Genomic DNA, 11,539 nt, shown 5'->3' on the forward strand with positions numbered 1-11,539 from the left:
AAAATCAAGGGAAACCCAATCTCTGAAAGTGGTGTCATGGCCGTCACAAGGTTACCAGCAAAGTGTCTTCTTTGGGCCCCAGTAAATAAATTTGGGTAACATAAGCAGACACCGAGGGGGAGAGGGGAGGAGACCCTACATGAAAACTAAGGAGAGCCCCCCTTTATGGGAGCCGATTCATACAACTATACCCCCTCATGGCGATGCTGGCACTCTGTGACCAGTTTGATGGAAATGCTGAGTATGAGAAGCTTAGCTGAGGGGATGGGGGTGGGGTTAGATATAAAGAGGACCCTATCACTTAAGTGTCGCACTTGACAGACAGTCCTGTAGTTTCTGAATGTAGATTTTTTCTTTTTGTCTACTCGTTTATCCCTTTCTCGTTAGGACCCTGCGGATTTCCTCACCTTTTCAGCTGCTAATCTTCAGTACTTTCCTTTGTATCATTAAATACCCTCATCTCCCCCTTACTCTGTGCTGGTGATGGGTATAATAGCCTTAACAAGTCTTCAGTGCAAGCAGATACCCTTAACAAGTCTTCAGTGCAAGCAGATGCCCTTAACAAGTATTCAGTGCAATCAGATGCCCTTAACAAGTATTCAGTGCAAGCAGATGCCCTTAAGTCTTCAGTGCAAGCAGATGCCCTTAAGTCTTCAGTGCAAGCAGATGCCCTTAAGTCTTCAGTGCAAGCAGATGCCCTTAACAAGTATTCAGTGAAAGCAGATGCCCTTAACAAGTATTCAGTGCAAGCAGATGCCCTTAACAAGTCTTCAGTGTAAGCAGATGCCCTTAACAAGTATTCAGTGCAAGCAGATGCCCTTAATAAGTCTTCAGTGCAAGCAGATGCCCTTAACAAGTATTCAGTGCAAGCAGATGCCCTTATCAAGTATTCAGTGCAATCAGATGCCCTTAACAAGTATTCAGTGCAAGCAGATGCCCTTAACAAGTATTCAGTGCAAGCAGATGCCCTTAACAAGTATTCAGTGCAAGCAGATGCCCTTAACAAGTATTCAGTGCAAGCAGATGCCCTTAAGTCTTCAGTGCAAGCAGATGCCCTTAACAAGTATTCAGTGCAAGCAGATACCCTTAACAAGTATTCAGTGCAAGCAGATGCCCTTAACAAGTCTTCAGTGCAAGCAGATACCCTTAACAAGTCTTCAGTGCAAGCAGATGCCCTTAACAAGTCTTCAGCGCAAGCAGATGCCCTTAACAAGTCTTCAGCGCAAGCAGATGCCCTTAACAAGTCTACAGCGCAAGCAGATGCCCTTAACAAGTCTACAGTGCAAGCAGATGCCCTTAACAAGTCTACAGTGCAAGCAGATGCCCTTAACAAGTCTACAGTGCTAGCAGATGCCCTTAACAAGTATTCAGTGCAATCAGATGCCCTTAAAAAGTATTCAGTGCAAGCAGATGCCCTTAACAAGTATTCAGCGCAAGCAGATGCCCTTAACAAGTCTACAGTGCAAGCAGATGCCCTTAAGTCTTCAGTGCAAGCAGATGCCCTTAACAAGTCTACAGTGCAAGCAGATGCCCTTAACAAGTCTACAGTGCAAGCAGATGCCCTTAACAAGTCTACAGTGCTAGCAGATGCCCTTAACAAGTATTCAGTGCAATCAGATGCCCTTAAAAAGTATTCAGTGCAAGCAGATGCCCTTAACAAGTATTCAGCGCAAGCAGATGCCCTTAACAAGTCTACAGTGCAAGCAGATGCCCTTAAGTCTTCAGTGCAAGCAGATGCCCTTAACAAGTCTTCAGCGCAAGCAGATGCCCTTAACAAGTATTCAGTGCAATCAGATGCCCTTAACAAGTATTCAGTGCAATCAGATGCCCTTAACAAGTATTCAGTGCAAGCAGATGCCCTTAACAAGTATTCAGTGCAAGCAGATGCCCTTAACAAGTATTCAGTGCAAGCAGATGCCCTTAACAAGTATTCAGTGCAAGCAGATGCCCTTAAGTATTCAGTGCAAGCAGATGCCCTTAACAAGTATTCAGTGCAAGCAGATACCCTTAACAAGTATTCAGTGCAAGCAGATGCCCTTAACAAGTCTTCAGTGCAAGCAGATACCCTTAACAAGTCTTCAGTGCAAGCAGATGCCCTTAACAAGTCTTCAGCGCAAGCAGATGCCCTTAACAAGTCTTCAGCGCAAGCAGATGCCCTTAACAAGTCTACAGCGCAAGCAGATGCCCTTAACAAGTCTACAGTGCAAGCAGATGCCCTTAACAAGTCTACAGTGCAAGCAGATGCCCTTAACAAGTCTACAGTGCTAGCAGATGCCCTTAACAAGTATTCAGTGCAATCAGATGCCCTTAAAAAGTATTCAGTGCAAGCAGATGCCCTTAACAAGTATTCAGCGCAAGCAGATGCCCTTAACAAGTCTACAGTGCAAGCAGATGCCCTTAACAAGTCTTCAGTGCAAGCAGATGCCCTTAACAAGTCTTCAGCGCAAGCAGATGCCCTTAACAAGTATTCAGTGCAATCAGATGCCCTTAACAAGTCTTCAGTGCAAGCAGATACCCTTAACAAGTCTTCAGTGCAAGCAGATGCCCTTAACAAGTCTTCAGTGCAAGCAGATGCCCTTAACAAGTCTTCAGTGCAAGCAGATGCCCTTAACAAGTCTACAGTGCAAGCAGATGCCCTTAACAAGTCTACAGTGCAAGCAGATGCCCTTAACAAGTCTTCAGTGCAAGCAGATGCCCTTAACAAGTCTACAGTGCAAGCAGATGCCCTTAACAAGTCTTCAGTGCAAGCAGATGCCCTTAACAAGTCTTCAGTGCAAGCAGATGCCCTTAACAAGTCTACAGTGCAAGCAGATGCCCTTAACAAGTCTTCAGTGCAAGCAGATGCCCTTAACAAGTCTTCAGTGCAAGCAGATGCCCTTAACAAGTCTACAGTGCAAGCAGATGCCCTTAACAAGTCTTCAGTGCAAGCAGATGCCCTTAACAAGTCTTTAGTGTAAGCAAATGCCCTTAACAAGTCTTCAGCACAAGCAGATGCCCTTAACAAGTCTTCAGTGCAAGCAGATGCCCTTAACAAGTCTTCAGTGCAAGCAGTCGGCTTGTATTCATCTGGAGAAACTTTGTTTTTGCAGTTGCTCTCCCTGAGTCACCTGGAGATACGTTATTTGTTTACTTTCCCCTGAGTGTATTCCCTGAGTGTTCTCTAGACCTTAGTGGGGTTGACTAAGCGCTTATCTCATCCATTCCTAACTAGGGCCTATTTCAAAGTCAGGTATACTGCTCGGCGCATAGGTGTGGGACCTAGCTAGGGTGGTAAGGGAAGCCAGGGACTAGCGGTAGGTTTGGTCAGGGGGTCACCATCTCCCCCTTCCCTAGACACAGGGTCTCCCGTCCCTTTTGCAGTTTGCTTGGTACCTCCCAGACCCGTAATGACTTCAGACATGTCCGTTTTAGTATATGCAGTGTCAGACTGTGCAGGAACACACTCCAAACTTGTATGATCCAGCTGTCAGTCTATTTATCCATTTCCAGGAGGAATAATAGAGGAACAGCACAATGCAGAGTGCTAACAAAAAATACTCCACCATTGCCATTTCAAAAGTATACAAGTATTTACTAAAACAGACATGTCCGCAGTGACGAGGGCTCCTAGAAAAGTGCAGAAAACTCTATGTCTCCATGCTGCACACGCAGCCTCCATGGCACATGTGGCTTTGATCAAGACATATCTAGTAAACATTTATAATTATCTGTGCAAACGAGAAGAATATGGCTCATCCGATAAGGTGATAAGTATTGATCAAGGAGTTAACAGGTTTCCATTTTAGCCTTTGGTCTACCTGGCAAACAACGCGTGAACATATGGGCAGCGATGTGCCAGAACCGGCCGCCTCCTGATGAACTGATTAGGACACATATGGTGATCTGCACCGCACTAAATCACTAAAAAACGCCGGGAAAGTGGTGAATGTGTCAGCGTGTCCTCCCGGCATCGCTCCCTCCATTAATGCCTTACATGAAGCCAAATGTGGAGTAATAAAAAGGCTTTTAATGTCGGTGTTCAGGGAGATTTTGTCGTCCACGCAGATGGGGCAAATCCTAATATTAACCATCTGCCGTTGTGCAAGGGTTGTACTATGGAAAATGAGGGGCACGAGAGACGGCAGATAGCCCGAGCGTATAAAAGAGGAACATTATTTATGAATATATACAAATAAATATACACAAGTACACACATATTATATATCTAATATATAAAGCTGAATGTGTGTATGTGTGTGTGTGTGTGTATGTATGTCCGGGATTGGTATCTGCACCGTCGCAGCTACAGCCACAAAATTTTGCACACTCACACGTCTGGACCCCAAAAGCGTCATAGGCTATGTTTTGGGGGGAAATTTTAACCCCGCGCTTTACAGTTATTCGCCAAAAAACCTGCCTCCATTAAAGCGAATGGAGCTGGGAGCCACAGTGCAGCCAGAATTTCAGAAGAATGCGCAGCCACGCCCTTATATAGAATGTTGGCGTGTCACAATGCAGCCAGGGAAAGAGGCAGACACAGACCAAGAAACAGACTGACAGGGAAAGAGAGAGACAGGGAAAGAGAGAGACAGGGAAAGAAAGAGACAGGGAAAGAGACAGACAGGGAAAGAGACAGACAGGGAAAGAGACAGACAGGGAAAGAGACAGACAGGGAAAGAGACAGACAGGGAAAGAGACAGATAGGGAAAGAGACAGACAGGGAAAGAGACAGACAGGGAAAGAGACAGACAGGGAAAGAGACAGACAGGGAAAGAGACAGACAGGGAAAGAGGGAAAGAGAGACAGGGAAAGAGAGGGAAAGAGAGAGACAGGTTAAGAGACAGACACAGACAGGTAGAGAGAGACACAGACAAAGACAGAGACAGACACAGGGAAACAGACAGACAGGTAAAGAGACAGAAAGGGTAAGAGACAGACAAAGACAGGTAAAGAGACAAAGAGACAGACAGAGGGAAAGAGACAGACAGGGAAAGAGGGGGAAAACACACAGGGAAAGAGACAGACAAAGAGAGAGAGACAGAGTGATATATTCAGAGGGGGAGACAGACAGAGAATGGGAGAAAAACAGAGAGACCGTTACTATCCCGGGCAGCGGATATTGTGTGCAGAATAAATTTTTGTCATACATTCTATTTTGTTAACAACAGTTATTAACCCGGGCGAAGCCGGGTAGTACAGCTAGTATATATATATATATATATATACATACACACACACACACACATTATATATATATATATATATATATATATAATATATATATATATATATATATATATATATATATATATATATATATATATATATGTACACACGCATACACAACACACATACATACATATATATATATAGGCACATGTCTCCAAGCTCACGGTTGTCCCTGTGTCGCGCCTATACGGCAGTAATTACCTCCATCTCTGCATTCTGTGCATGGATTTTCTGCAGATTTTCTTCAGCGTCACGAAGGCGGCGAGTCAGCTGAGGAGTGTGCTCTGATGGGGTCAGTTCGCTGTCGTATGAATCGAGGATTCCCCTCATTCCATCTCGCTCCTATCGGAATACCATGCAAGAAAAGGAGAAAAAGGATCATATAATGTATATGGTCAAAAACACAAAATTATTATTTATTATTAGTGTTTCAGTACAGATTTTCTGAGCTTATGGCTTTGGGAAACTCATGTAACTTGTTCCACCAGACGTGCTGCTACACCAAGATCTGGGATGGACATGCACAATGTAAAGCTTTGGCAGAAAACAGTGGTTATCATTCTGGTGAATAGGGGACTATACAAGGCCGTTCTATTTGATAGAGGTACAAGAAGGCAAGCCGGCAACTGCTCATCTACACTGGTGGGTGATGGGGTCTACCCACAAGGAACCAAAAGGAAGCACCTACCTGGGAGGGTGCCCCGCAAACAGACCCTCACGTCAAAGTCACAACTATCACCCCAATTATTTGGGCGATTCACTCTCAAAAAATGACCTATTGTTCAGGTGTTTAAACTTTTTTTTTTCAAATTTTTTTAATTTTTTTTTCAGCTTTCCAAGTCATAATAAAACAGAAATCTTCCAGTTTTCTCACACTAAGCTCATAATCCCAGTTCTTTACAGAATGCTTTTCAATAGACTCATTATCATCACATCCAGGATTGCAATGATCTGTAACACCTCTATATAGAGTAGATAGCAGGATCTACCATTCACATTAGGTGATGTCACAGCTCACCTCCTCCACCTGTACAATGACTGATAACATCTCTCTCTCTCTCATATATATATATATATATATATATATATATAGTAGATAACACATGATCCACCATTCACAATAGGTGATGTCACAGCTCACCTACTACTCCTCCTGTCTAGTGACTGATAACACAGTGTGTGTGTGTGTGTGTGTGTGTGTATATATATATATTATATATATATATATATATATATATATATATATATATGTGTATGTAGATATACACACACACACACACACACACACACACACACACACACACACACACACACACACACACACACACAGAGTACAGACCAAATGTTTGGACACACCCTCTCATCTCTAGCACAACTGTTAAGAGGAGACTTTGTGCAGCAGCCTTCATGGTAAAATAGCTGCTAGGAAACCACTGCTAAGGACAGGCAACAAGCAGAAGAGACTTGTTTGGGCTAAAGAACACAAGGAATGGACATTAGACCAATGGAAATCTGTGCATTGGTCTGAGGAGTCCAAATTTGAGATCTTTGGATCCAACCACAGTGTCTTTGTAGAATAGGTGAACGAATGGACTCTACATGGCTGGTTCCCACCGTGAAGCATGGAGGGGGTGCTTTGCTGGTGACACTGTTGGGCATTTATTCAAAATTGAAGGCATACAGAACCAGCATGGCTACCACAGCATCTTGCAGCGGCGTGCTATTCCATCCGGTTTGTGTTTAGTTGGACTATCATTTATTTTTCAACAGGACAATGACCCCAAACACACCTCCAGGCTGTGTAAGGGCTATTTGAATAAGTAGTAAAGAGATGGGGTGCTATGCCAGATGACCTGGCCTCCAGTCACCAGACCTGAACCCAATCGAGATGGTTTGGTGTGAGCTGGACCGCAGAGTGAAGGCAAAAGGGCCAACAAGTGCTAAGCATCTCTGGAAACTCCTTCAAGACTGTTGGAAAACCATTTCCGGTGACTACCTCTTGAAGCTGATCAAGAGAATGCCAAGAGTGTGCAAAGCAGTAATCAAAGCAAAAGGGGGCTACTGTGAAGAACCTAGAATATAAGACATATTTTCAGTTGTTTCACACTTTAAGTATTTCATTCCACAAGTTTTAATTCATAGTTTTGATGTCTTCAATGTGAATCTACAATTTTTAGAGTCATGAAAATAAAGAAAACTCTTTGAATGAGAAGGTGTGTCCAAACATTTGGTCTGTACTGCTCGTATATATACACACACACACACACACACACACACACACACACACACAGTATATATACAGTATATAGCACAAGATCCACCATTCAAAATGTGATGCTACAGCTCACCTCCTCCTCCTTCTGTGCAATAATCGATAACCCCTTTGTATACAGTAGATAACATAGGTTACACCATTCCGAATTGGTGATGTCACAGCTCACCTCCTCCTCCTTCTGTACAATGACTGATAACACCTCTATATTCAGTAAATAACACAGGATCCAGTATCTACAATAGGTGATATCAAGCTCACCTCCCACGCCTCCTCAAGTACAATGACTGATAACACCTCTATATACAGTATATCACACAGAATCCACCATTCACAATAATGTGAAAACAGTGGAAAAAGAGCACGATACATTTTTTTTGAAATATTGATGTGAAAAATGAAAAAAATTTGAAGCACTTTCCCAATCAGTGCTGACTCAATAAAACAATAAAATACATTAAATTCACTGAAAACCTCCCATGCAGCTTTTTTACGTTTATTTTTTTTTTTTGCACACCTGTGTAATTATAGAACGCGTAACACCAAATTACCAATTTATTCATCAATTTCCAGAAAGAATGGTTGAGCAACAGGACAATGCCATTAATGCTCTAAGGAAAGTGTCTCCGAGATTGTATTTTCTTTGGAATACATAGATTTTACAAAAATAGTCGTGGCCAGGAGAGCCAACCGGTCCAATATGGCCTACACAATCCATCACAATCCAGGAGCATGACGAGGGGCGTACCTTGGCCCCCTTGGTTTCCGGTGTATTCAGATACAAGGCTAAAGAACTGGATGTTTGGTCCTGTTGCTGATTAGACCCCTACATGGGCACATAGGGCAGAGTTTGCACCCTTTTTTTTTTGGTGGATTCAGATACAAGGCTAAAGAACTGGATCTTTTGTCCTGGCGCAGAGTGGACCCCTACATGGGCACATAGGGCAGAGTTTCCACCCCTTGGTTTCCGGAGTGTTCAGATACAAGGCTAAAGAACTGGATCTTTTGTCCTGGCGCAGAGTGGACCCCTACATGGGCACATAGGGCAGAGTTTGCACCCCTTGGTTTCCGGTGTGTTCAGATACAAGGCTAAAGAACTGGATCTTTTGTCCTGGCACAGACTGGACCCCTACATGGGCACATAGGGCAGAGTTTGCACCCCTTGGTTTCCGGTGTGTTCAGATACAAGGCTAAAGAACTGGATCTTTTGTCCTGGCGCAGACTGGACCCCTACATGGGCACATAGGGCAGAGTTTGCACCCCTTGGTTTCCGGTGTGTTCAGATACAAGGCTGAAGAACTGGATCTTTTGTCCTGGTGCAGACTGGGCCCCTACATGGGCACATAGGGCAGAGTTTCCACCCCCTTGGTTTCCGGTGTGTTCAGATACAAGGCTGAAGAACTGGATCTTTTGTCCTGGTGCAGACTGGGCCCCTACATGGGCACATAGGGCAGAGTTTGCACCCCTTGGTTTCCGGTGTGTTCAGATACAAGGCTGAAGAACTGGATCTTTTGTCCTGGTGCAGACTGGGTTCTTACATGGGCACATAGGGCAGAGTTTGCTCCTTCGTCTGTAGTAAGGTCCCCTAGTCCCCTCCCGGCTGGGTTCATATGACGATCACTTTCATATAATTAGAGAGAAGTCTGTAAATTTGCGTTTTTTCAGAGGCGTTGACTTTAATTTAGCGCAGACACAATGTGCTGTTTGGACTCGGCCCGGAGAACGTGGGCGCAGGATCTATTATTCCTCCAGCCCTCGTCCTACATTAGCAGACACTTCTTGGCCTCAGTCCAGACACAGCCTGGTTTTACAGCTCCCGAATATCACGCTGGCAGTAGATTAGCTCTAGATTGGGCCTATTTAACAAATGAGCCCTACTAACATTTTACCGTTACTGAGCTTTAACAATCTGTCATGTGCTAAAGCTGCGGATCTGGAATTCCACCAAACGTCTCCGGCGCTCCTGTAATCTGCACTGCACCGCGGACGCTGCCAAATGAGATCTCCGCAACGTAATCTTTAAAAAACGGGCACCTGCGCCGCTACTTTGAGCCGCCGTGACACCGAGACCCTATCAACCATCTTAGCAGAATGCTGGACGGAAAGGAGCCTACAGCTGTAATCCAAACAAGTTATCATCATGATAAATGGGGCGCTTAGCTTTCTACTACGAAAAGAAAAAAAAACCACACACACACACACATTGCACACGTTCTGCTGCATCAACAGGGCTGAAGGAAATTCTCCATGTGCTGCCAAGTAGGAGAGACTGCCAAAAAGATAGCTCCGGCCTGTCTGCGGTTAGTGATGACTCGGATGATCTAAGCGCGGAGAAAGCTGTCAGATAAGTGATATTATCAAACTTGTTTACACTTTGGAGGCACTCCCCGCTACAGCGCCGCGTCCCCGGTGGATCTCACTCCATTTCTCAGGTTTTTTTGTTTTTTTTCCTGTGTTTTTGGATTTTATTCACAGCCAGAGGCGACCATCACGTAGATGTCATATGCTATTTTCTTGGTTAATAATACAAGATTTACTGTTGAGTGCAAAGAAGAAAAAACAGCAGCTCAAAGGAAAAGCTCCGATGGAGCTAGATCATCTCCAAAATATATCTGACAGGGGGAAAAAAACAAAAGGTTCCGTGGGTCTCCATATGTCATTTATGTCATGATCCGCGGTGCTCTGCTCTCCAGCAGAGCCAATGTTCTGTATTATGCTCCAGGTGGCGGGTTGCTTCTCAGCCTTTGAGTCCAGCGCTGGTGCGGAAAGAGGCCTGTGTTCAGGCGCCTCGTTCCGAGTGAGTGCAACTTCACCCGAAACACTGCCAGTCTCAGTTCCTGCTCTGCAGTGATTTCTCTGGCTCCCTTAAGTTATGTGGTTCTGGTCTTGCCTCTCTACTACGGACCTTTGTTACCCTTCTCTGCCCGTGCCCGACTCTGACGATATCCCTCTGGCTTCTAACCTTTGGCTTGTACCCTGACCTCAGCTCCGCTCGCTCCCTGTGTACCTGATTTGACTTCATGACTTCTGACCTCCGGCTTGTACCCCGACCCCTGCTCTGCTCACTCCCTGTGTACCTCATAACTCCTTGCTTCTAACCTCTGGCTTGTACCCGGACCTCAGCTCCACTTGCTCCCTGTGTACCTTATCTGACTTCATGGCTTCTGACCTACGGCTTGTACCCTGACCCCTGCTATGCTCGCTCCCTGTGTACCTCATATAACTCCTGGCTTCTAACCTCTGGCTTGTACCCTGATCTCAGCTCCGCTCACTTCCTGTGTACCTTATCTGACTTCATGGCTTCTGACCTCCGGCTTGTACCCTGACCCCTGCTCTGCTCACTCCCTGTGTACCTCATATAACTCCTGGCTTCTAACCTCTGGCTTGTACCCTGACCTCAGCTCCGCTTGCTCCCTGTGTACCTTATCTGACTTCATGGCTTCTGACCTCCGGCTTGTACCCGATCCCGACTCTGCTTGCTACATGTGTACCTTATCTGAATTCCTGGCTTCTGACCACTGGTGTGTTTGACTTCCCCGTCTCCAATAGCTTCTAGTGGCACTTAGTGGCGTATCGTCACACTATGGCATTTGCCTGATTAATAATACAAGATTTACTGCTGGGTGGAAAGTTAAAAAAAAAAAAAGAAAAAGCAAGGGCCTCATAGGAAAATGTCGATGAAGCTGGATCATCCCCAAAATGTATCTTATCTGATGATGGGGGGAAAAACTAAAAGTTCTGTAAACCTCCACTTTTAACTCATAACCAGCCATTTTTGGGACAATTTGGGTAGATGTCATCTGCCATTTTCCTGTTTAATAATACAAGAAATACTGTCAAGTGGAAAGAAGATAAAAAAAAAAAAAAAAAAACTACATAGGAAGAATTTTGATGGAGCTGGATCATCCCCAAGATGTATCTGACGAAGGGGGGGATTAAAAATTCTGGAAACCTCAACTTTTTACCCCCCAACTAGCAATTTTTGGACAAATTGGGGGGCCATCACGCAGATGTCATTTGCCATTTTTTCTGGTTAGTAATACAAGATTTACTGTTGAG

The 11,539-nt window shown here is 44.6% G+C and overlaps 1 protein-coding gene across 1 annotated transcript in view; it reads right to left on the reverse strand.

The window, feature by feature from the left end:
* Nucleotides 1–11,539, reverse strand: part of MAD1L1 (mitotic arrest deficient 1 like 1) — a 922,608-nt gene that overhangs the window by 614,656 nt on the left and 296,413 nt on the right. Inside the window, exon 15 of the mRNA XM_075318107.1 lies at nucleotides 5,410–5,550. Within this exon, the coding sequence (XP_075174222.1) occupies nucleotides 5,410–5,550 (141 nt within the window). The remainder of the gene's footprint in view (nucleotides 1–5,409; nucleotides 5,551–11,539) is intronic.

This window comes from Anomaloglossus baeobatrachus, chromosome 7 (genome assembly GCF_048569485.1).
Source record: "Anomaloglossus baeobatrachus isolate aAnoBae1 chromosome 7, aAnoBae1.hap1, whole genome shotgun sequence".
NCBI lineage: Eukaryota > Metazoa > Chordata > Amphibia > Anura > Aromobatidae > Anomaloglossus > Anomaloglossus baeobatrachus.